The sequence below is a fragment of the Ceratotherium simum genome, chromosome X, assembly GCF_057802395.1.
Source record: "Ceratotherium simum simum isolate JZ-2026a chromosome X, ASM5780239v1, whole genome shotgun sequence".
In the NCBI taxonomy this organism is placed as follows: Eukaryota; Metazoa; Chordata; class Mammalia; order Perissodactyla; family Rhinocerotidae; genus Ceratotherium; species Ceratotherium simum.
The window spans coordinates 98,639,348-98,665,038 of NC_141940.1; the positions used below are offsets into that span (position 1 = coordinate 98,639,348).

Genomic DNA, 25,691 nt, shown 5'->3' on the forward strand with positions numbered 1-25,691 from the left:
TGGACAGCCACATGCAAAAAAAATGAAAGTAGACCCTTACCTTATACCATACACAAAAATTAACTCCAAATGGATTAAAGACTTGAATGTAAGACCTGAAACTATGAAACTTCTAGAAGAAAACAAAGGCAGTACACTCTTCGACATCGGTCTTAGCAACATATTTTCAAGCACTATGTCTGACCGGGCAAGAGAAACAACAGAAAAAATAAACAAATGGGACTACATCAAACTAAAAAGCTTCTGCACAGCAAAGGAAACCATCAACAAAACGAAAAGACAACCTAACAACTGCAAACTATACATCTGATAAGGGCTTAATCTCCAAAATATACAAAGAACTGATGCATCTCAACAACAAAAAAACTAACAACCCAATTAAAAAATGGGCAAAAGACCTGAACAGACATTTCTCCAAAGAAGATATACAGATGGCCAACAGACACATGAAAAGATGTTCAAAATCACTAACTATCAGGGAAATGCAAATCAAAACTACAATGAGATATCACCTCACGCCCGTCAGAATGGCTATAATTAACAAGACAGGAAACAACATGTGTTGGAGAGGATGTGGAGAGAAGGGAACTCTCATACACTGCTGGTGGGAGTGCAAACTGGTGCAGCCACTATGGAAAACAGTATGGAGATTCCTCAAAAAATCAAGGATAGAACTACCATATGATCCAGCTATTCCACTGATGGGTATTTATCCAAAGAACTTGAAAACACCAATGCATAAAGATACATGCACCCCTGTGTTCACTGCAGCCTTATTCACAATAGCCAAGACTTGGAAGCTACCTAAGTGCCCATCAAGGGACGAATGGATAAAGAAGATGTGGTATATATACACAATGGAATACTACTCAGCCATAAGAAACGATGAAATCCAGCCATTTGTGACAACATGGATGGACGTTGAGGGTATTATGCAAAGTGAAATAAGTCAGAAGGAGATGGTCAAATACCGTATGATTTCCTTCATTAAGTAGTAGATAATAACAACAATAAACAAACACATAGAGACAGAGATTGGGTTGGTGTTTACCAGAGGGGAAGGGGGAGGGAGGAGGGCGAAAGGGATAATTCGGCACATGTGTGTGGTGATGGGTAGTAATTAGTATTTGGGTGGTGAACATGATGTAATCTATGCAGAAATAGAAGTATAATGATGTACACCTGAAATTTATACAATGTTATAAACCAATGTTACTGCAATAAACAAAAAATTAAAAAATAAATAAATAAAATTAAAAAGTCAATGGGAATAAAAAAAAAAAGGTAAAAGACCTGTACACTAAAAACAATAAGATATTGATGAAAGAAATTGAAGATGACACGAATAAATGGAAAGATATACTGTGTTTATGGCTTGGAAGAATTAATATTGTTAAAATGTCCACGCTACCCAAAGCAATCTACAGATTCAGTGCAATCTTCGCTAAAATACCAATGGCATTTTCCACAGAACTAGAACAAATAATCCTAAAATTTGACCCCTAAAAGCCAAAGCAGTCTTGAGAAAGAACAAAGCTGGAGGCATCATGCTCCCTGGTTCAAACCTATCCTACAAAGCTATAGTGATAAAAACTGTATGGTACTGGCACGAAAACAGACACATAGATCAATGAAACAGAATAGAAAACCCAGAAGTAAACCCACACCTATATGGTCAATTAATCTATGACAAAAGAGGCAAAATATACAATGGGGAAAAGACAGTCTCTTCAGTTAATAGTATTGGGAAAACTGGACAGATACATGCACAAGAATGAAACTGGACCACTTTCTTACACCATATACAAAAATAAACTCAAAATGGATTAAAGACCTAAATGTGAGCCCTGAAACCATAAAACTCCTAGAAGAAAGCATAGATAGTAAACTCTCTGACATTGGTCTTAGCAATAATTTTTTTTTTTTTTTTGGTATGTCTCCTCAGGCAAGGGCAACAAAAGCAAAAATAAACAAATGGGACTATATCAAACCAAAAAGCTTTCTCACAGTGAAGGAAACCATCAATAAAACGAAAAGGCACCCTACTGAATGGGAGAAAATATTTGCAAATCATATATCTGATAGGCGGTTAATATCAAAAATACACAAAAAACTCACACAACTCAATATAAAAAAAAATCTGATTTAAAAAAATGGACAGAGGATCTGAATAGACATTTTCCTAAAGAAGATATACAGATGGCCAACAGACACAGCAAAAGATGCTCAACATCACTAATCATTAGGAAAATGCAAATCAAAACTACAATGAGATATCACCTCACACCTGTTAGAATGGCTATTATCAAAAAACAAGAAATAAGCGTTGGTGAGGATACGGAAAAAAGAGAACCCTTGTGCACTGTTGGCAGGAATATAAATTGATGCAGCCACTATGGAAAACAGTATGGAGTTTCCCCAAAAAGTTAAAAATAGAACTACCATACGATCCAGCTATTCCACTGCTGGGTATTTATCTGAAGAAAAGGAAAACACTAATTCAAAAAGACATATGTACCCCTATGTTCATTGCAGCATTATTTACCATAACCAAGATATGGAAGCAACCTAAGTGTCCGTCAGTAGATGAATGGATAAAAAAGATGTGAGATACACACACACACAGGAATATTAGCCATAAAAAGAAGGAAATCTTGCCATTTGCAACAACATGGATGGATCTAGAGAGTACTATGTTAAGTGAAATAAGTCAGACAGAGAAAGAAGAATACCATATTATTTCACTTATACATGGAATCTAAAAAAGCAATACAAATGAACAAACAAAAGAAAACAGAAACAGACTCACAGATACAGAGAACAAACTGGTGGTTGCCAGAGGAGAGGGAAGTGGGGGGAAGGGCAAAATAGGTGAACATGATTCAGAGGTACAAACTTCCAGTCACAAAATAAATGTCATGGGGATGTAATATACGGCATAGGTAATGTAGTCGGTAATATTGTAATAACTTTGTATGGTGACAGAAGGTTACTAGTCTTATCAGGGTGATCATTTCATAATGTATACAAATGACAAATCACTATGTTGTACACCTGAAACTAATACAATATTGTATGCCAACTATACTTAATTAAAAAAATGAATCTCTAACTCACAGCACACACAAAAATCAGTTCCAGATAGATTGGAAATCTAAAGGCAAAAGTTACAAAACAATTACAGAAGATCACATAGCAGAATGTTTTCATTATTTGGGAGTTAGGGTAAGTTTTCTTTAACAGGATACAGAAAAAAAAATCCCACTAATTATACAGGAAAAGACAAAAAAATTGAGTTACCAAAAATTAGAGATTTCTGTTCATCAAATGGCACCAGTAAGAGAATGAAAAGGCAAGTCAGAAGGTGAAAGGAGGTATCTGCAACACAAGTAACCAACACGGTTTGTATGCAGAATATACAAAGATCTCCTTCAAATTAGTAAGACAGACAATCCAATAGAAAAATAGGCAAGTGACTTGAACTAGAACTTCACAAAACGAGATGTTGAAATGGTCAATAAACATATGAAAATACTCTCATTTTCATTAATAATACAGAAAATGCAAATTAAATCCACTCCACACCCAGCAAAATTACAAAAATGGAAAAAAAAAACAGTGTTGGTAAAAATGTAAAGTAACTGCAACTCTCATGCATTGCTAGTGAGAGGGCAAGCTGGCACGACCACTTGGGGAACCTATTTGGCATCATCTACTAAAATTGGACATACGCATATACTGTGACCCAGCAATTTTACTCCTATGTATACATCCAACAGACATATATACACACGTGCACTAAGAGACATGCACAAGAATAGTTATAACATTATTTGTAGGAGGTGAAAACTGAAAACATCCCAAATATCCATCAATGATACAATGGTATATAAACCTTTATATGTTCATAAAATGTAATATTATAAAACAGTGAAAATGAATAGATGACTACTATATGCAACAAAAATGGATTAGTCTCAGGAATATAATGTTAATCAAAAAAAGTTACAAACACATACTGTATGATTCAATTTATATAAAGTATCAAAATATCAAAGCTAAACTACAGTGTTAGCAGGGTAGTGGTTCTATTTGGGGAGTAAAAAGTGAGTAGTGATTGGGAGGAGGAATGAGAAAGGCTTCTGGGGTGTTAGTAAGGTTCTATTTCTTCACCTGAGTGATAGTTACATAGAAATTGTGATAATTAGCCAAGATGTATACCACTACTTCTCAACCAGGGGCAACTTTTGCTCCTCAGGGGACATTTAGCAATGTCTGGAGGAATTTTTCATTGTCGCAACTAGAAAGGGGGAAGGTTGCTACTGGCATTTAGTGGGTAGAGGCCAGAGATGCTAAACATTCTACAGTGCAAAGGACAGTCTCTCCATCCCAACAAAGAAACATATTGCCTAAAATACCAGTAATGCTGAAATTGAGAAACCTTGTTGCACACTTGTTACTTGTGTATGTATGTGTATGCATTTTGTGTATGCAAGTTAACTCTAGTTTAAAAAAAAATGGCCATGTGCATATGTGTCCATAAAAAAATAAGGATGCTACTCTCTTTCCAAGTTTTCCTATTTCTATTTCTTTGCTTCTTGTTAATTTGATTTGTTGTCTTCTAGTGGTCACTCACAGCTGAGAGAGACAAATATTCCTGCAAAATTATATGGAAGCAAAACTAAAATTGAGGAAATTCTCTCCATTAATTTATTATTTCCTCTGTGGCTCATTATTTGACTATATTGGAAGAGTCTTTATATCCAACTCTGAAATGCCAAGTTAAAGGGAGAATTAGAGAAACCCATTACTCCACACTGAGACAAACTTTCTAAGAAGTGTCCGGGGTCTAAAACAGCAACTTTTTCATTACTTACTTGAGACACAGATGCATTGTGTGACTTTTAAGTAGAGAGCAAAGTGCATTATTGATACTTTTTCTGTACAGGTATAAGGAGAAATATCCAAAGTAAATAGTTTGATTTCATGGGAAAAATAAGAAGATATCCAGCATTATTTTTGTATCCTGATTTGCAGATAACTAAACTCAAACAGTTTAGAAAATGAATACGACTATAGACAAAGGCTATGTTTGCAACCCATATGTCAATGATTCCATCAGTGTTCATTCCCCTAGATCTGACAAAGGATATTTGCTAATTATGGGAAGGAAGTACTAAAAGGAATTTAAGTATGTGGGACAAAGAATTAAAGATGGTTGCTTAAGTAAATCAAAGTAATGTATCCAAAGAAAGTAATAAAATAACTTAAGTGGTTCATTTCTTTAGAACTGCTTATCTCAATCCAGTGTTGAAACGTAATATGAATTGCTCAATTCAGGATCACTTTTATGAAAAAGTACAGGAAATATAACATTGGTTAAACAATGCAATCACTGAATATAGGAGTCCTCAATAGAACACAGTAGTACTCATTCAGACAAGTTGGAAATGAAAGGTCACTCACTTTTACTACTAAACTATTCACTTTTTCTCCTAAGATAGCCTCTTAAATCCTGTAAGAGGATGAGTTAGTGAGGGGAAAAGATAAACTAAACCAACCAAACAAACAAACCTGAAGTGATGCTATCACCCCCCCATCTCAACCACAGGAAAAAAGATCAACCCAAATTTGCCTTGAGATGATATTATTAGGCACCTCCTAGAGTAGAAGAGATGAAGGGACCTTGGGGGGGAGAAAACATACTAGTTGACCCAGGGGGAGATTTCTCAAAAGGATGGAGTTTGGTAGGCCCCAGGAGTAGTTTCTATTTCTATTTCTTTGCTTCTTGTTAATTTGATTTGTTGTCTTCTAGTGGTCACTCACAGCTGAGAGAGACAAATATTCCTGCAAAATTATATGGAAGCAAAACTAAAATTGAGGAAATTCTCTCCATTAATTTATTATTTCCTCTGTGGCTCATTATTTGACTATATTGGAAGAGTCTTTATATCCAACTCTGAAATGCCAAGTTAAAGGGAGAATTAGACTCCAGTTTAACTAAACTTAGAAAACAGTGATTCTTGATTTGCACCTAAATTGGCAGAGTGAAACGCACGGCCACTACACTCCCACAGGCTAAACATAGAGATGAATGAGAAGGTTCTCTCCCTCCGCCCTTTCTCAAGAACTAGGTTTGGAGGAAATTCAGGAACTACTCCAGGTTTGGTCCTCAGCTGATGTGGAGAGCAGGCTGGATATTTCACGCTCATCTTGTCAGTCACCCCAAATGTCTAAGGACGTCTCAGAGGAACTGTCTGTGCCTTCTGAGAAGCCATGCGGAGCCAAGTGGGGCTCTAAAAGAAGAAAGCTCGTGGGTAGTGTTCAAATGCAGAAAGAGCCTTCATTCTGTAAGACTTCCCATTTTACTACATTTTATAGTTTTTAAAAATAAAAATACTGTTCTCTCTGTCTCTATTTCTCTCTCTCTCTCTCTCTCTATCATTCACACACACACAATACACATATATACACACACACACACGCACCCCAGAGCCTTGCCAAGGCATTGCTGAGCCTGTGGTTGGGCTATACTTTTAATTCCACTTTCTATCTCTAAATTTTAAATACTCTTTTTCTTTGTTTCTTTCCCCACTCCAATACCTTCGGCCATCAAATCTGACTTTCCATGCCAAGGCAAGAAACTCACGCGACTTTGGCACAGACGGTGCACTTCCAGCTGCCATCAAGGCCTGAGACCCGACACTCGCTGCACACTCTCAGTGAGCAGGCCTGGCACGGGTCTCCCCGGTCAAATATTAAGCCCAGGTTTCTGTGACAGTGAACACAGACTCTGCTGGTCTCTTGTTGAATCTTCCCACTTCTACGTTTTGCTTCTAACAGTTCATTTTTAAGCTTCCTGGAAGGAGAGAAAAAATTCACTTAAAAAAATATATAGGAGCAGAGCTATCTTTATTTAAGGGATGTTTTCATTTGGAAGAATATTTGAAAGAATCAAGGAGTCAGAGCCAAATATTTTCAGAAAACACAATTTCTCCCTCTAGAATCAATAATCCTTTGACATCAGTAGTTTAAAAACATAATGCTCGTGTTTTAATTTTGAATTTTGTCATTCTCCACTAATACTAGTATTTTGCTATTAATATTTATTCACATTCTACTCTAATTTCTCCAGGATATCTTTGATGCCATAACATTGGAGCATAACTGCAGTCTAGAGGCATGCACAATACCATGTTCTTTACTTGCCTAGATATACAACGTGAGGCAAGAGCGTGAAATCAAACTTGACAATATGGGGACTTTCCTTAAGTGATCCAATCAAGAGTTTGCTACAGGGCCGGCCCCATGGCTTAGCGGTTAGGTGCGCGTGCTCCACTGCTGGCGGCCCAGGTTCGGATCCTGGGCGCACACTGACGCACTGCTTCTCCAGCCATGCTGAGGTCGCGTCCCACATACAGCAACTAGAAGGATGTGCAGCTATGACATACAACTATCTACTGGGGGTTTGGGGGAAAAATAAATAAATAAAATTATTAAAAAAAAAAGAGTTTGCTACGAACACATTGCCCACCATTTCAGATCTAAACACTTCTGCTTAACATTTGAGGGTTTCTGACAATTTCCACTGACCTATGGGCTTTGCTGTCAGACATTGCCATGTTTGAATCCAGGTTCCATCGTGAACTAGCTTGCTAGTCTTGGGCAATGATTTACCCACTTAACCTTAGTCCAAATGGAAATAATAATATTCTTTTTCTAAAATAGGAATAATAATATTCTTACATGACATTTTAAGATTAAATGAGATAAATATATATAAAGTTACCAGCATGGTTCCTGGCACATAGGTACTCAATAAATGCTATTTCCATGTCTCTTCTTATACTACCTGACGTGTAAACTATATATACTTTAGAAAATAGCTATTCAAAGTGTGGTCCTTGTTCTAGGAACATCAGTATCATCTGAGAGCTTGTTAGAAATGCATAATCTCAGGCCCCACCTCAGACCTACTGGATCAGATTCTGCATTTTCACAAAATCTCCAGGTGATCATAGTTTGAGAAGCAAAACTTTGGAACATTTGTTCTCAAATTTGGCTATACACTGGAATCACCTGGGAAGATTTTAAAAAGTACTGATTCCCGAGTCTTATTCCCACAGATTCTGATGTAAATAGTTTGGGATGTGGCCTACACAATGATATTTTTAAAAGCTTTCCTATTTGTTCTAATATACTGCCAAGTTTGGAAAACACTACTCTAGAAGATAGGTTCATTCCTGCTTAAATGCTTCACAGACATGCCATTCCTTTATGTTATCCATCTCCAATCCCTTCTTCAACACAACATTTCTATGTTCCAGGAAAAACAAACATGCCAGAATCATCCCACACATTTCACGCTATCTCCTTTTACATTTGTCGTACTGGGCTTTGTTATACCCAACTAGACTAGCATCTCCCCAAAGTCAGGAATGTAGTTTCTTGTATATACTGCTCAGGATCCAATTTCATGCTAGATTATAAGGTAGTCAAATGTTTTTATTACTATTTATTATCTCTTTTGGGCCTTCAAACTAACTTGTGATGTATTGAGTCTCACGTTAAAGATAGTAAGCAGTATAGATAAAACCAGAAACCAAATCTTTTAATTCCTAGCCTAATGAGAGATTCATAAATTGGGAATTTAAAAAGTGACGAGTAAGGTTTCCAAACTTTTGGTTAATCGTCTCCTTCATTCATCCAATGAGCATTTATTGAGTGCCAGGCATTCTGGTATTCAGACATGAACATGAGTCAAAACAGGACATCTAAGGATTCCTATTATCCTTGATGTTAGTCAAGAAGAGGACAAACGCCATAAGATGATTCATGTGTTGCAACAGGCAGCCATACAGAGCACTCTTAAGTCCTCACTCTCTTGTCCTTCTAAACACAAATGACAAGAAGCCACAACACATGTTTTCCTAATCCCTGATTTAGAGCTTACAAAGAACCCTTATGTCCCGTTTTCTCATGAGCAACTGGCTCACGAAATTGAGTACAAGAAAAGCTCCACACAACTTACTTTTAAAAACTTGTAAAAGCTACAAGCTATAAAATAACAGAACGAGTTCTCATTTGAAGACCACAATTGTATTATCTGGAGAATAACAACAGACATTTGAACACCTCAGAGCATGGGAGAAATAAAACATTGCCTATTAAAAATCTATAACAATTCATGCAACAATGGTAAAGAAACAAAGTGATCAAAATGAGTAGAACAAAGATAGCAATCCTAGACAGCAGTCATATCCAAGTAGGCTGGTGGGAGAAAGAGTAATTAATGGAGAAAATGAGGTATTCCAGGATATTTCAGAGGCAAATTCTCTTCTGGAAAAAATTTCTATGATTAGGTGCCTGAAGTTTAACCACTTTGCAGCTCCTTAAACTAGAGTGGGCGAGACCACTTGAAGAAATTATGGCCATAAAGTCAAATATTTATACTGCATTTTTTGTGCTGTACTGACAGGACTTATTTAGCAATCAGGTTGCACCTAGTTCGTAGTCCTAGAGTCTGAAAAGACTTGGGGCTCCGTATAAATCAGGCCACAGGGAAGCAAGAATTTAAAGGTCCAAACACAACGGTTGGGGAATTCCTAAGGCAATTGGTGCTGTTTCATATAGTCTGAGAGCTATCTCTGAAACACATGGGAAAAGCTGGGAAGAATTCCATAGGCTGGCACAAAATATTAAGCAGCTTACTGATTTTTTAAATCTCTCCTAGAAATTGACGTAACTCAATCACATCTAGGATAATTCACATTAAGTGGACACAGCCAGTTTCAAACACTCAAGAAGAGGAGAAAGGATAACAGGAGGGTAATTGCAACAAGGAAAAGAAAGTGTGCAATTGGAGAACTAGTACCAAGGAGAAAGGGAAATATAGGGAGCTAGAATTGGGGAATAGGATGGGAGATGTCTCTTCCCTCTGCTTTACTAGCCAGCACTTATAAAGCAAGATGGACTTCATTTGCTTCCTGCATTGCCAGCCTAGTCTCAGGAAAGTGCCTGAAGAAGGTGAGTTTCTGGGCTGTAAGCACAGTATCTGTTCATCTCTCTCATCCACATAAGCTAGAAATATTTCTGGTTCCAAGTAACAGGCTTAAAAAATTGGTTTCATTTTTTTTCCACATAACAATAAATCCAGAATTAGGCAGCTGCTTGCATTAGTTCAGCTGCAAAATCAGGTCCTTAAAGATTCCTTTCATTCTTTCATCCTGGTGGTCCCCTATCTTTGAGATGTAGCTTATCATTCTTATGCAAAATGGCTAGACAGTTCCAGCATAGCACCTACATTTAAGGCAGAAAGGGGAAGAGGCATCAGTTGTACCTCTCAACAAAAAAGCAAAAATTGACTCAGAAGTCCTCCCATCAGACTTCTCCTTAGATTTCCTTGACCAGACAGTGTCACATCACCACTACTAGCTACAAGGGAGGCTGGGAAAGTGGAACAAGTTGGGACCACACATCTCTGCCCTCTTGACATTATATGTGGTCATGTGACTCATATTGGCCCATGAAATGTGGTAGGTGATTCCAGGTAAAAGCTTTAAGAGCAAGTGCCTGGGTTACCACATACCCTTTTCTTCGCATGGAGAATGGCAATGTCCCAAATAGTGTCTGCCCTCTAAGTCTGGGTGCTGGTCTGAGGATGCCATGAAATCGAGTCCCCAGTCATCTTGTTATGGACATGTAGCATGAGAGAGAAATAAACCTTCATTGTTTTAAGCCACTAAGAATTTGGGGCTATTACTGCAGCATCATTTAGCCTATCCTGACTGATAAACATAGAGCCTAGTTCTTCATCTGGCTGGATTCCATATATCCTTTTTATTTCAGCTTTACTGCTGCTTCCCCAGAGAGGATTTCTCTGACCACCAAATCTACAGCAGATTCCCATCTTATTCTTACTTGTAGAACTGTGTTCTTTTTCTTCACAGCACTTACCATAATTTTTAATTGTACATTTATTTGGCTGTTTTTACCGGTTTAATGTTTGTCTTGCCAACTCCTCTGTAATCTCCATGAGGGCAAGATTGTATCTGTTTTGTTCTGCTTTGCATTTTACAGCACATAAATAGTGCCTGGAACATAGTAGATATCATTTAATTGAATGAATAAAAGAAAGCATAAGCAAAAGCTAGCAAGTGACAGAGAAAGAGAAAGAGGGAGAGAAGGAGAGAGAAAGAAAGAGTGAAAGGAAGGAAGGAAAACTCAGCCTTACTGCTTACTAGGTGTCACTGGGCATTCCAGGTAAGATAATGTTGTTGTGGGCATTAAGTAAAGTGTTAAGTACAGCTTGATGATTAGTAATTGTGGAATAGATTCCAGTTAAACTCTGGGTCTCAGTTACTTCAACTTCAAAATGAAGATAATTCCTTTCTATCTTCCTCCAAGGGTATTTGTGAGAGCCAGAGGCAATAAAGTATGGTAGCGTGCTTTGTGAATTATAAAGGCCTTTACAATATGAAGCTATTATTATTGAAAAGAGAATGAGAAGAGAAAAAAATGTGCAATGTTGGATCTGCTAAGAATAAAGCTAAAATTGAGATCCAAATACATTTCAAAAAACTAATACAGGCCTGAGAAAACTACAGAATGTTCTCAATTCCTTGGTAAGGATTTCCAGAATTTTTCCATCTTCCCAACCTCATTCCTATACTCTTGTTCAGCAAGCAAAACTATTGTAATTCTTGAAAGTATTAAAAATCTAACCATTTCCTCTATTTGTTCTTGTCTGAAGAGAAGCAAAAAGTATGGAAGATGGATGAAAAAGTGTAGTAGAGATAAACATGGCCCAAAATCAACTGTTGAAAATTCATGAAGAATACAAAGAAAAAGAAAAAAAGCTGTTGAAGACATTTAATTCCAGCTAACACCAATTCTTCATTTGAGCTAAACTCCGGATGTTCTTGCATTTTAAAATGTCAATTTATTCTTTATTCTTCAGGTTTCCTTGTTGCTACACAGATGCATTCATATTAACATGTGAAATTGATGACCTATAAGTAGTTGAAATCTTAAAGATTGAAGAGATGAACTATCGCAACTATAGTTGAATGATAGAATCATTTCATTTCTATATTCGGGTATATATTGAATTCATTTTTTAATTCATTTATATTGAAGTCGATATTTTGAATTCATTTTTTTCTATCCCATCATCAAAAATGTTCAATGCATTACAAAGACTGCTTGCTTTACCATTGCATAGACACATTCCTTTCAAATCAGGAATTGCTTTCATTAAAATTCCTGTCACATTTGTGTGGCATTATTTTTCTTGTGTTACCCTGTCTAGATCCAATTGCGGTGAACACGATTTTTCACCAAATAAGATAGGAATTTTATAATGGAAGCAACTAGCTGCCTGGAAGAGGAAGCTATAGATAACAATGCACAAAGCATCTTTGATTCCTTGATGCCTTTAAATAATCCTCAATCTCATCTAGCAGAGCACATCAAGGCTCAAAACAGATAATGAGCAAGGGAAGACTATATAGTGACCCAGAGCATAGGGCTCTGAAGTCAGACTGCCTGGGTTCAAATCCTGGCCTTGCCGCTTATTTCCTTTGACACTTCAAGACAATTACTTAACTTCTCTCTGTCTCAAGACTTAAGGAGACTTAACCTCTGTGTGTCTCAAAATACTCCCTCTGTAAAAGAAAAATCATAATAGTTACAACCTCATAGGATTGTTGTGAGCATCAAGTAAGACAATGTTGTTGTGAGTATCAGGTAAAGTGTTAAGTACAGCTTGGTGCATAGTAATTATGAAATAAACAATTCTGGTATATGTCTCCCACTATCTGTTCTCCCCTTCTCTCTTAGAGGAATATCTAGCTAGGCTCATGATCACTCAGAATAAAGACTATATTTCCCAGTGTTCCTTTCAGTTAGGCTTTGTCATGAGACTAAATGTTGGCCAATGTGATGTGATCAGAAATGATATAGGCAATCTCGAGGTCATGCTCCTAATGGGAAAGGGGTATCTATTTCCCTTGAACCCTTCTTCTTTCCCAGAGGCTAGGATGAGGACATAGGGGTGAGCCATCTTGGATCAAGAGCTAAACTCTCAAGATGGTGGAACAACAAAAGGCACCCAGATCCATGCTATGATGGAGCCACTATAACAATATCACAAAGCTGCCAACCAACCCAGACTTTTCCATTAGACAGCAATGTATTTCCATCTTGTTTAAGCCATTATTATAATGTGTCTCTGTCGCCCACAGCCAAATCTATTTCCCAACAAACACAATAAGAACTCAGCAAATATTAGCTTTTTTTATTATTGCCTGCTTGCAGAGATGTTGTTATCAGGTTCTGCTTCAGCCTCTCCTGCAATGCCTGCAAGCTAAATCCTTGTCTAGGGCTAGAGTTTCATATTCCTTTAAGAGAACAAACCATGGTGACTGACAAAAAATAGTCAAACCAGAAAAAATGAGACAAAAATCACTTGAAATAATATATGCAGGCAGAATAATGTCACAGCAACCTGATGCCAATGGCTGCATACCTCCTAGCATCCCGTCTTTTGCTCACATCCAGAGGCAATGCCATTAACACTGGGGTTATTCATATTTGTCTAAGGAAAATTCAGGGGTGAGCAGACCTCCTTTCTGTACTCTGAATATAAAAATATTACTTTTTCATTTTGATTGTAGCTTCTGTGTGCAGAACCTATTATTATAACCTAACCACAATCATAACACTTAGCTACAATAGTTACACGCACTCTGTTTTACATGTCATGCTATTAAACTTTGACAGTAACCCATGAGAAAGACATTATGATTCTCATTTTACAGATAAGAAAGTGGAATCTCTGAGCAGAAACTTGCTATGGTTCACAGGGCTATTAAGTGGTACAGTCAGGATTCAGATCCAGAATTTTATATTCCAAAATCTGCACTCTTTCCCCACACCAGGATCCTCTTGTTGGCTCTCAATCTATTAAAATATTTTTGCTCAGAAAGGACACTGTATTTATTAACGACTGCTATGTCTTTCCTAGTTGTGCAAAGCCATGCTGAGCACACGCAAAGTTAAGCTTCAGTAAACATAAAGGGTTTCTTCTGCCTGTTCTGCTTCTCCCACTAAATGGCATTTGCCCAAGTAGCCTCTTACCACAAACTCTCTCATGACAAACATTCCCCAACAGAGCTGTTCTTGAACAAACACGACTCTGGTCCTAAGAAACCTTATAAAGCTTTTGATTAGTATTCAAATGAAAGGCTATTAAAAAGAATCAAGACCATCTGAGAATTGGGGAAAAGTTTCGCCTAGATAGCTACTTCAGGGAAAGTAATAAGCAACAGGATTGAAAGAATACTTGTTTAGATAAAGAAATCTTGCAAATTGTGCCAATTTAATTTGTTTAGAAATTGTCTCAAGGAAAGAGGGCATTGTGAAATCTTCATGTCTGCAGATGACACCAAGCACTTCCTGGTAGTAAAATACTTGGCTCATAGAAATATACCAGGAGATCTCACAAAGTCATGTGAACAAAAAGAAATAAATAAAATAAAAAATAAAAAAAGTCATGTGAACAGACATTTATTAATATAGTCTTAAAGTCATAGCAGAAATTGATCTCATATGTAATTAGCAAACCAAGTTTTCCACCTGGGAATATCTTCAAATAACTATCGTCTCAATTTCCTGGCCTGACGAGGAACAAGGATGTGTCTTACTAATCTGAAACCCAAAGGATACCTTTCTTAAGTATCAAAAACAGCAGAAGGTTCTGTTATCAATATGATAAATTACTCAGAAAAGGAGGGGGTGGAGATAGAATCAGTACAGCAAGAAGTAGGAAAGTTACATTTCTTAAAAAAGAAAAAAAACAAGGATAAAATATTGGGCTTTTAAAGATTATTGCTATGACAATGCAAGCATAGAATTGACTTGATGGGAGGAAACTGGGCATTCATACACACAACAAAAAAGACAATTTAAAGAGAACATTTTGACCTTGAAAAAATTTTTAAAACTACTTCTGCTGCTGAATATAGGCACATACAAGTTTTAATTTTTATAAACATATAGCTGAAATTTATTTCTAAAATGTCTCTAAATTGAATTTGTATGAACTAAATTATTTTAAATGCAGCAAGGAAGGAGTTATATGCTCAGCAAAGACAGTTATCAGTACTTAATTTTTCCCATTTTACCTCTTTAGGTGATGCTTACGGGGACTCATATTTTCATAGATAAAGATGATTACAAAACACTCTTCCAGCAGTTTTCCTAGTTATTAGCATCAATATATGGTACAAGAAATGTCAAGTCACCATTTCTTTGAAATTCATTGAGGATGAATATAAATGTTTTCTTTATGTGCTATGTTTTTTTTTCTTATATGCTTCATTGAAAATCATCACTGACAATTAATTGCTTTCAGATTCCATAAAAAGGAAAATGAGATTTGTGCTGAGCAATAAACAAATCTGACCCATAAGATGCATGATCTTAATTGCAACCATTTTCTCAGATTGCTGGTTGTCTCTCAATATTCCCTCTACTCTTTTATACCAATAAAACCCCCAAATGTGAGTTGGTCACATGGCCACCCAGAATAAAGACTACATTTCCCAGTTAAATATGCAAGCTCCCTCACAGCTAAGTATGGCCATGTGAATACATTCTGGCCTACACGGTGCAAGCAAGGTCATCTGTGAAACTTCTCAGAAATGTTTTTAAAGGAAGGGAACCTGTCTTTTTTCCTGCCCTTTGCCCTTCTCCCCGCTGACTGGAATGAGGACAGTACAACGTAAGTTGGAGCAGCCATCTTGGATCATGAGGTGTGACTAAGACTCTTTCCTTGACCAAACTTTAGATAGGCTCCTCTGAGGTCTCTTTTTGGCTAGACCTCATCCTTGGGCCTTGTCTTCAGTCTGCATAGCCCCAATTTAGTAAGAATTCTGCTAAATTAGTTTAGCAAGAATTCCCCCACCTTTGGTATCTGCTATCACCCTGGCCTGCTTTCAGTAAGAATTCTAAGGCAATTTATTAAGAATTCCTATACCATCAATGTCTCCTCTTAGTAATTTTCCATTCATTGACCTCCTCACTCTACTCGTTGGCTATAAATCTCCAGGTGCCTTTGCTGTATTTGGAGTTGAGCTCCATTTCTCTCCCCTGCTGCCATAGTCTTTTGTTTGTTTGTTTTTATTGTTTTGTGATAGTCTTGAAATCTATTGCAATAGTCCTGAGTAAAGCCTTCCTTATCGTTTTAATAAGCGTTAGAACAATTTTTTACTTTAACAGATGTCAGCCCAAGTTGAAGATGGCAGAGCAACCAGTTAGAAGGACCCCGGGCCTCTCATGAACATGGAGCCACCATTACCAGCCCTGGGTTGCCTTCCTTATGACTTCATCTAGGTAAAAAAAAAAGAAAAAAAGAAAGAAACTTCTCCCTTCTTAAGCTACTATTATTTTGATTTCTGACACTCAGAGCTGAACTGACTCTAATTTCTACACTCATAAATAGCATGGATATTATTACAGAAGTAGAGAAGAATGCAAATCTTAGCTTTAAAATACTAACTGTATATAGAGTCTGTCAAAGATGTAAATTATTTATATTTTACACAAAGAATACATCAATTTGATTTGAGTCAATGAGAAAGTGGAGACTTTGCACAATCCAGTAAAATGCAGTTTTACTTCTGTTGGAAATGAAGTTGTCTCCATCTCCTATGCCTCATGTATAATTACAAGTACTCAATGAACTTTTGCTGACTCTTAGAAATGTATTTCCCAAATATATGACAAAAAGAATTCATACAAATTAATATCGAAACAACACTAACACCCAATAACAAATCGACAAATTATGTGAATAAAAAACTCACAGAAGAGGAAATACAAATGGCTAGCAATCATCTAAAAACACTAATAATCACATAAATGCAAATTAGCATAGGACACTATCAAATTAGTTAAGATTTATAATAATAATTTTGATGCTGGCAGTAGTATAGTGAATAGTTTAATGAAGAGAAAATTGACACAACATTTCTGGAAAACAACTTTTCAACTTAAAGGAAATATAAATCAAAATATGAATCACAATATAATAAAAAATTAAAACAGAAGATTTAAGAATAAGGATATTCATGGAAATTAGAACAGATAGTTAAAATATTGCACATCCATGGTATGAAACTTATCAGGCCAAAAAATGATGCTTCCAAAGAACTTTTTATAAAATCAAAATGTTCATTAAATAATATTAAACAAAAATAGAGGATGCAAAATTACATATATAATATGGCTCCAATTATGTGAAAATTATATGCACACACAGAAAAGTAACAGGAAGGAAATTCAACAAAAGTAGAAACTATCTCTGGGAAAAGGGATCCTAAGTGAGTTTTTAAAATTCATATTATATGTATTTTCCAATTTTCTATATTACTTCTATAATGAAAAATGTATCAGAAGAAAAAATCCTTTGCTGTGTAAAATTTTATTAACTTTAGACATTTACATGAAATGTTTACCAGTTATGCTTAATCACTCTGCAATGAAATAATTAGAAAAATTATTAAATGCATGTCAGCCTAATCTTATTACAGATTTAAATCAATTAAACTCTAACTCTTATTACTATAGGAACATTCATATAAACTGTCGATATAAAATTGTCATATGCATGAAATCTAAAATGATAGAGGTGACATTTTTGTTATTGAAGTTTTCACTTATATTTCCTTAATATAAAATGTCTATTTCCTTAAGAATATAGTTGGTATTTGCTTAATTAGATATTCCCTTATGAACCGACCTACCTTTGTGGGGTGAGTCCTCTTCACTCACCCTCCCAGCTCCAATATCCTACCCCATGAACATTCAGCCATCTTGTGGATTACATGGGCTTTATAGTTCCGTGTTTCTTCAATTTACAGTAAAAGGAAATGGTAGTTTCCTGGACGTGAGTGCAAATTAATCCTTGCTGCCTAGACGCATGTTCTCTACACCAATTCTGGCCAGAGACAGTACACAAATGAAGGGAAAGGGTACTAAAAGGGAAATTTGGGGAAAGAATAAAAGATATACATATATATATATTATTTCAAACAAAAAATGGTCATTTATTTGGACAATTCAGTGTTTGAAATGTCCCTAAATATCAGGTATTTGTGGCTCTGTGCCTATAGTGAGCCCTACAAGCAAGTTACTTGGAGGAAAATACTGTAGAATCAAAATCTAAGTTAGTTTCCCCTATATGTGTGTATATATCAAAATTAGTAAGGTCTTTGGTGGGAAAACCCCCAAGGTTTTAAATTTGTTTAAGGCAGAGCCAGATTTTTTTTTTTTCATTTCTCTGAGACTCATTAAGAGTTTGGGTTCTATTAGGGAGCCAGTATGTTCATGCTGGGAGTTTATGTTAATCCACTAAGAAGATTGTGGTAATTCTATTAGGATTAAAACAAAATGTTTACCAAACTATAAGTCCACTCCAACAGCTCTCCTGGTGTTTTATGGGGACAGTGAGTCTTTCAGCTTTTCAGAAGGTCAAACTAATTTTGTTCTTAGTGGTAGTGATAAGATTTGGAAAAAACAAACAGCCTCACAGATCAAACATTTGTCGAGTATTAAGAGGATATTATTGCTTGGCACTTACCAGTCTCCCTAACTTCCAGGCCGAATGTATAATTCTTGAAATCATTTCAAATCCATTTGAACCAAATATTTAGCTTATCTGCAGGATTCCAAATAGCCAATTTGAGTACACTTTCTCCTTCTGTTTCTCCCTCCACCCCTTCCTCCCCGACCCTGCTCTAAAATGATGGACTCAACCACATAAAGACAAAGCCAGAAGGTGAATGGCGTTTCCAGGCTGGATCTGTGGTCTCTTGATGATACTAAGCTCTGGCTTGCTTAGTGGCCCCTCTCAGCTGAGCCAGCTGTGTGGAACAAAACATAATACACTTGCACTTAGGTTTTCAGTCAGTAGAAAGAGTAGAACAGCATCAGGAACTCTTGTCGGTTTTTATCGTGTAAGAGCAATGCTTCGATAAAAGTCACAGTAACTTTGGATAATGTTATACAGCTTATAGGTCAAAACTGTCAGTAAATACCAGGTTAAAGAAATGTTTTCTGTTTTGTTCCATTTCTCTGACAGCTATTAGTAAGGCTGTGGGTGGGCTTTCAACAGGATCTGAATAGGTGCAGTTATTGCATAAGCATCACAGCATAGAAGAAAGGGAAGGAATATGGAATGAGAGCACCTCAGCTCTAATGTTTACCAGCTGGGAAAATTATTTAATCCAAGTTTCAGTTACCACAGCTACAGTACATTACAATAGTACATACCTCAGGGATGACAAGGATTAAGTGAGGATACATTTGTGAATTGAGTAACACATTCTCTGGTGTGAGGTAGGCATTAGATAGTTTACCATCTCTTTTTTCCTGGCCACCCTGAAAGGTCAGATATATTACTCAGAAATTAAAAGTGACTTAAGAGTGGAGTGTGAGCTTTGGAGCCAGACGGCAGGGCTATAAATCGCAGTTCTGCCGCTTGCTAGCACTTCAGTTTCCCCATCTGTAAATGGGGATGTCCAGAGTCCTTATCTCATTGGGAAAATGAATTTGTAACCTGTCCCCCACAATTTTGCCGAACCTTCTGCTATTTCTTGGTATTTTCTATACTTCCCTATTCATTTGCTCTTCTTCTATAGAGACGATGAAACACATTTAAGCTGCTCCGGCACACGAGCCACCAAGATTGGGTGAGGCATAAAAAATCTCCTGGAGACGGCAGGACCCTAGGAAATCACCTAATCTCCCAGACAGAAGCCCACGCTCTATCTCTGATAGCTCATGATTTCTAGTCCAACTCCATCTTATGTCTTGGACTATAAACGTCCTGCTTCTCCCTGAGACGGCTTATCAAGGCTTTCAGGTGTATGCAGCTATTTTCAAGTCTAGAACTAACCAAGGTGTTGTTTTTGACACCAAAGGTCAGCAAACTACTGCCCTTGGGCCAAATCTAGTCCATCATCTGTTTTTGTAAATAAAGTTTTATTGGAACACAGCTATACCCATTTGTTTACATGTTGTCTATTGCTGCTTTTATACTACAATGGCAGAGTGAAGTAGTCATAACAGAGAACATATGCCCTGTACAGCCTAAAATATTTACTATCTGGCTCTTTACAGAAAAAGTTTGCTGATCCCTGGTCTACACCATGGATAAATCCTGATCCATGACTGCAAACTTCTTTATGTTTATGGACTCAACAAGCATTAAGATTGTGTCTCTGCTCACCTTCATTATTCAAACAATAAATACATAGCATTTGGCCTATAGAAGGTGCTCAACAAATGTTGATTACTTCTGACTCTTGGGGATTGTAGGATGCTTTTGGCTGCATGTAACAGAAAATTGGATTCAAGCTGCTATAAATAACACAGAAATATATTATATTGCTTAAAGAAGAAGTCCAGAGATGTGGCAGGTTCTAGTATACGGGATACTGACAACAATTCTCTGCCATTCTTTTGGCGCAGCTTCACCATTGTGCTGGCTTTCATCCTCAACAGCGACTGGGATAACATGTTTCATTGACTATGTCTAGCGGGAAAGAGAACCTTCCATAAATCTGGGCTATATGTTCGAGTGGGTCATCTTTGGTCTCATGTCCACCTCCAGACCACTGATAGTTGCCAGAGGAATACTAGTCCAGAGATGATTCATTATTTTTCAAAAATCCACTGCTGGAGCTGAGCAAAACTGAGATTTGGGTAGGGAGTAAGAAAAGAGAAATGTATGCTGTAAGGCAACCAATAGAGCTCACCACTGAGACAAGCCCAAGAACTGGTGCCAGAGAGAACATTAAGTCCAGATATGTTTTCATGCATTGTGGCCAAATGGAAATGACATCCTCTTAGAATAAAGCCCACAAATGAACTGCTGAAATGAATAGTCACTTGTAAGTTGAAGATTTCTTATATAGACTAATACCACAAAGTAGAAATTTAACAGTATTTGCTTTTAGATGTGGAAGATCAAGGAAAGTAAGAATTTGTTAATGAGATTTTTTTTGGAGTAGATACTATGAGCCATGTACTCTTTTATGTTAGGCTGAGTTCTTCCAAAGTTAGAAAAATTGAACATACAAAATGATCAACAAAGAGTTTTATTTTGTGCTTCCAAATGGTTGTTTTTTTCCCCCTTGCAATCACTGTTGATAGCTTAGTTTTCTTTGCATCATTTCTTCCCTCTGTCTTCCTCGCATTAAAGCCATTAATAAATCTAAATGATTTGTTCTCCACAGAAAACATTTAAAATACTTTTACTCTCTAATAGTCAAAACCTGTGTCTAGATATCTCCTACCACTCCTTCTTGCTTGGTCTGAAGGAGAAGAATAAACATATCTGAGCCTCTTGGATGGAGAAGAATAAACATATCTGAGCCTCTTGGATGAATCTAGATTGCTCTGGCAGTAGGCAGATGACTCTCTACAGCCTAGGATTCACGCCTGGAGGTAATTATCAGGCTTATCATGTGACTTTGGGTGCAGAGCACCTTTAGGAGCACCCAGAGACCAGTCCCACCTTTATTAATGCCACACTTCAGTGGCTATGTGGACTGTGGAGCACAGTTGGGTGACAGGCCTAAAATGTTGATTCAATACAATTTTTACACCCTACCATTGTTTTTCATTCTTTATCTCTAAGGACAACCTACTCAAGCAAATAAATACACAAACAAACAATAAATCCACTGCTTCCCAAACTCCAATTTACTAGCTTTCCAGATCAGTCTCTTCTTTGTAATCATCATAATTTTTAAAAAATTTTCTTTGGCTTCCGTTTCCTTCTGAAACTATGAACAGAAACTGAAGGTGATTTTGTGGTTCATGGTTCACAGCTGAAACACAGTTGATAAATATTTGCCAATGTCAAAATCCTTTTCACATTTCAAGGCTAAGCTCGAATGTTACCTCTTCTGTGAAACCATTCCTTCAATTTCTATCTCATTCATAATTAATTACTTCTTCCTCTCCCACACAATGTCAACCTACACCTCTGTAGCATGGTGAAAACAATTATTGCAATAGCTAGCACAAAAGTTTACTGTTGCAATGAAATCTGCTATACCATAAATTCCTTGTGTTGATGATTTTGGAGGCTACCAAGGAAAAAGGACTAAATTTCCTGTCTGGTCTGGCAAATCTCCTGACTAGGTTTTCTAGAAGCTAACTCTGAGATGTAGATTTGTGTGCAAGTGATTTTTGGCGTGCGCTCAGCAGGAACCTGTAAGGAAGTAGGAGAGACAGGAGAGGGAAGGGGAGGGCGCTAAGCAAGGGTGTGGTTTTTAGGTGAAGTCCAGTTTCAGCATGATCCCATGGGGAGCTCTGAAGCAGAAGTTGCATTGCAGAGTCTGTCTTGCCTCAAGGCAAGGAGTTTCTGTAGCTCAGCCATTGGCTCGGGGCAGCCCAATAGGGACATAAACTCAAGTTTACCTGGCACTTGTGGCTCTCTAATCCTATGGGCAACTCCAGCCACCCAAAGGTAGTCCTCTAAAGAAAGTAGTAGGTGCCAGTCATTAGAAGTAAAGCATGGGAGATGAGAGCGCAGATCCAACAAAGGGACCCTAAAGGATCTGAGTGGAGCACTGATGGTGTTCACTACAACTCATAAATCAAGGGCATCACACAAACCAACAATAGGGTTAATGATTATAGCCACCAATTATTGAGTGCTTACTGTATGCCAGCATTGTTTTAAGCTCTTGATGATATTAGCTTATTTAATCCTTACAACAACCTTACGAGATAGCTACTGTTATTATTTCTGTTTTGTCAAATGAGGAAACTAGACTCACATATGGAAGCAACTTGTCTAAAGTGACACAAAGATTTCATGGTGTAACTAAGATTTTCATCAACAAATGTGGGTGTGTGATTCAACAGCACGCGCTCTAAACACCATGCCACTCACTTTGGCGTGACTTCTCAGTACACAAAGCTGTTAAGAGTGGCAGAGCCTGAGTTATCTGGCCTGGGCTCATATCTTAGTAGCTCAGAATAAAACGAGACAACACATCTGACACAGTTAGTGCAGGAAAAACACTCAAAAAATGTTAGACACTGTTGTTATTAAAGGATGGAAGAAGACATAGCAGCTTTAAAAAAAAATCTATTTTTTATAAAAGTATCTCTTAGATCTCTTAGAAAGGCTTCTGTAAAAGCCTTTCTTCTGTTATCCTCACAAAAAGTTTAAAGAACCAGGAAATCAACAACTTTATTCTTAATAGCTCTGTTGTATATTACACAATTTGGCTAAATTTCTTTATACAGAATAAGGAAAGACAACAAGGAAAGAAAAATAGAAAGAGAAAAAGGAAGAACCAGTATAATAGATTATTACTAAAAGTTATTGAGAATGACAAAAACAAATATTCTGAACAATGTTCTATTCATTGTACTTCAGTGTTTCCTGGGATCTGGTTATTAAATTGTTTTTTCCTGAAGAGAGTGAATTTTTTTTTTTTTTGTGAGGAAGATTGGCCCTGAGCTAACATTTGCCAATTCTCTTTTTGCTGAGGAAGAATAACCCTGGGCTAACATCCATGCCCATCTTCCTCTACTTTATATGGGATGCCACCACAGCATGGCTTGACAAGCGGCGTGTCTGTGCGCGCCCAGGATCCGAACCAGCGAACCCCAGGCCATTGCAGTGGAGTGCGCTCACTTAACCACTTGCGCCACCAGGTCGGGCCCTTTCCTGAAGAGAGTGATTTTTAATTTCCCTGAGAATGTCATCAATAAGTGGTTAATACCTCGCCCCCCATAAACAATATAACTTTTTGCAGTGCATTAGAAAATCTAGTCACTTTTCATGACTGGACTACCAATGACAAAAATATCATTTCTGATTTCTTCAAAATCATTAACTGCATTTCATTGCCACCCGAATTCTAGATATAGAAAGAGAGTAATAATTTTTAATCAAAGCCTTTGTTCCTTTAAGATTGGTTGTATATATAGGAATGATGGAAATAAAAATTTGGGGCTCTAAACTATGAAATCAAGAATATTTCAATGTGTTTCCATTTCTATGGATCCTAGTTCCTTTAGGCATGTTGAATATTTTTGCAGCATGTGAAGATAATCTCACGACAAGTTTTCTCCTCAAATAAAATAAACCTAAGCTTCTGATTGCAGTTTTGGGAGACGTATAAGACACAAAAGCTACATGTTGCACAGTAGGCAGTGACTCTGGTTATTTCTGATCCTCTATTCAGAGGTGAGATGTAATAGCCAAGTATATTTAACAAGCAGGACAGTACTGGCAGCAACCAATCACAATGGATGTGGCAACCAATCAGAACGATGCTGTGACCATTCAGAACAGATGATACAAGCAATCAGAGTGGATGCTGGTTGAAACATAGGTGAGGTCATACCTGGGGTTCCAGCCTGCCTACAACTGATGTGAATCTCAACTGTGCCCATATTACTCAACTTTCCTCATACAGAAACTTATTTCAAGAAATTCAGGTGATTTCTGGGGTACAACGGGAACTTTTCAGTCTCCAGATCCCCTTCCTCTCCCAGCTATGGTTGAGGCAAATTCCCAGTAAGACTGACTTGAGAAAGCATTATAAATAAATAATAGCTAAAATTTATTGTGCACTCAGGTACCACGCACTACACATGTATTATCTTCCTTAATCCTTGCAACAACCCTATAAGGTGGGTACTATTATTATCCTTGTTTTATTGATGAGGAAACCAAGACACGGACAAATTGAGTAACTTGTTCAAGGTCACATGACTAATACATCTCAGAGCTTGTACTCAAACCCAGGTAGTCCTTCCACTTAATTAATAGTTCTGATGTTATTAGCAAATAGGCATTCTCATCAACACCATGTTTACAGCTCAATTCCATCCTTCCACCTAGCTAAACGATAAAGTGCCAAAGATATTTTCTAATATTTGGGCTACTGCTGGGAACCCATGAAGTCACTGGCCAACATTTGTGTCCAGTGTGGTTGCAGTTGCCCCATTTCTGATCTAAATAGCTTCAAACAAACAGAAAGCAGTCAGGAGGGCAAAAAAGATAAAACAACATTACCTTATTCTCTTGTCCTCCACTTTTTTCAAATATTCATCTCTCTTTAGGACTCCCAGGATCATTTCCTTCTCATGATCTAATAAAAATGACAGATTGATGAACTCCGAGTTCTTAGACATGGTATTTTAGCAGCAGCTCTGAGTAGCTGTGGCTGAATCTTCTAGGTGAATTGATATACACAATCCTTCAGGTCCCCCTGAACAACCCAGAGTCACTCAGTTGTTTGACGTAGAGTGGTTTCTATAAGTTCTCTGAAGAATTGCTGATGGTAGTTAGGTATTCTTCTAGACTACACAGAAAACAGTCTCCACTGGGACTGCATTCCAAGAAAGTCATTATCGTTTTAACTGAAAAAGATCTTCAAAGCCTTTGCTGTGGTGTACAGTCAGATGGCAGCTGAGTTTCACTAATGATGCTCAATGTCAATCCTTCAGAAAGCTACAGAGCAGGAATCACATCCACTGGACAGAATCCAGAAAACACTGAAAAGGTAGAGAAAACAAAGGAGAGAAAAACTAATTAGGCCATTTTTCCCATGGCACTTGCAAGAGTGTCTAATTTTGAAAGAGTGATGTGC

The 25,691-nt window shown here is 37.2% G+C and overlaps 1 protein-coding gene across 7 annotated transcripts in view; it reads right to left on the reverse strand.

Moving 5' to 3' along the window:
* SYTL5 (synaptotagmin like 5) overlaps nt 1-25,691 on the reverse strand; it is a 238,668-nt gene that overhangs the window by 97,216 nt on the left and 115,761 nt on the right. For 6 of the 7 annotated variants that reach the window (XM_087426752.1, XM_087426754.1, XM_087426753.1 and 3 more), the window contains exons 2-3: nt 25,115-25,596; nt 6,650-6,859 (exon numbers count right to left, since the gene is read on the reverse strand). In XM_087426752.1, the coding sequence (XP_087282878.1) occupies nt 6,650-6,859; nt 25,115-25,233 (329 nt within the window). In that variant the 5' untranslated portion in view covers nt 25,234-25,596. The remainder of the gene's footprint in view (nt 1-6,649; nt 6,860-25,114; nt 25,597-25,691) is intronic. The other variant, XM_087426755.1, reaches the window with a different exon arrangement.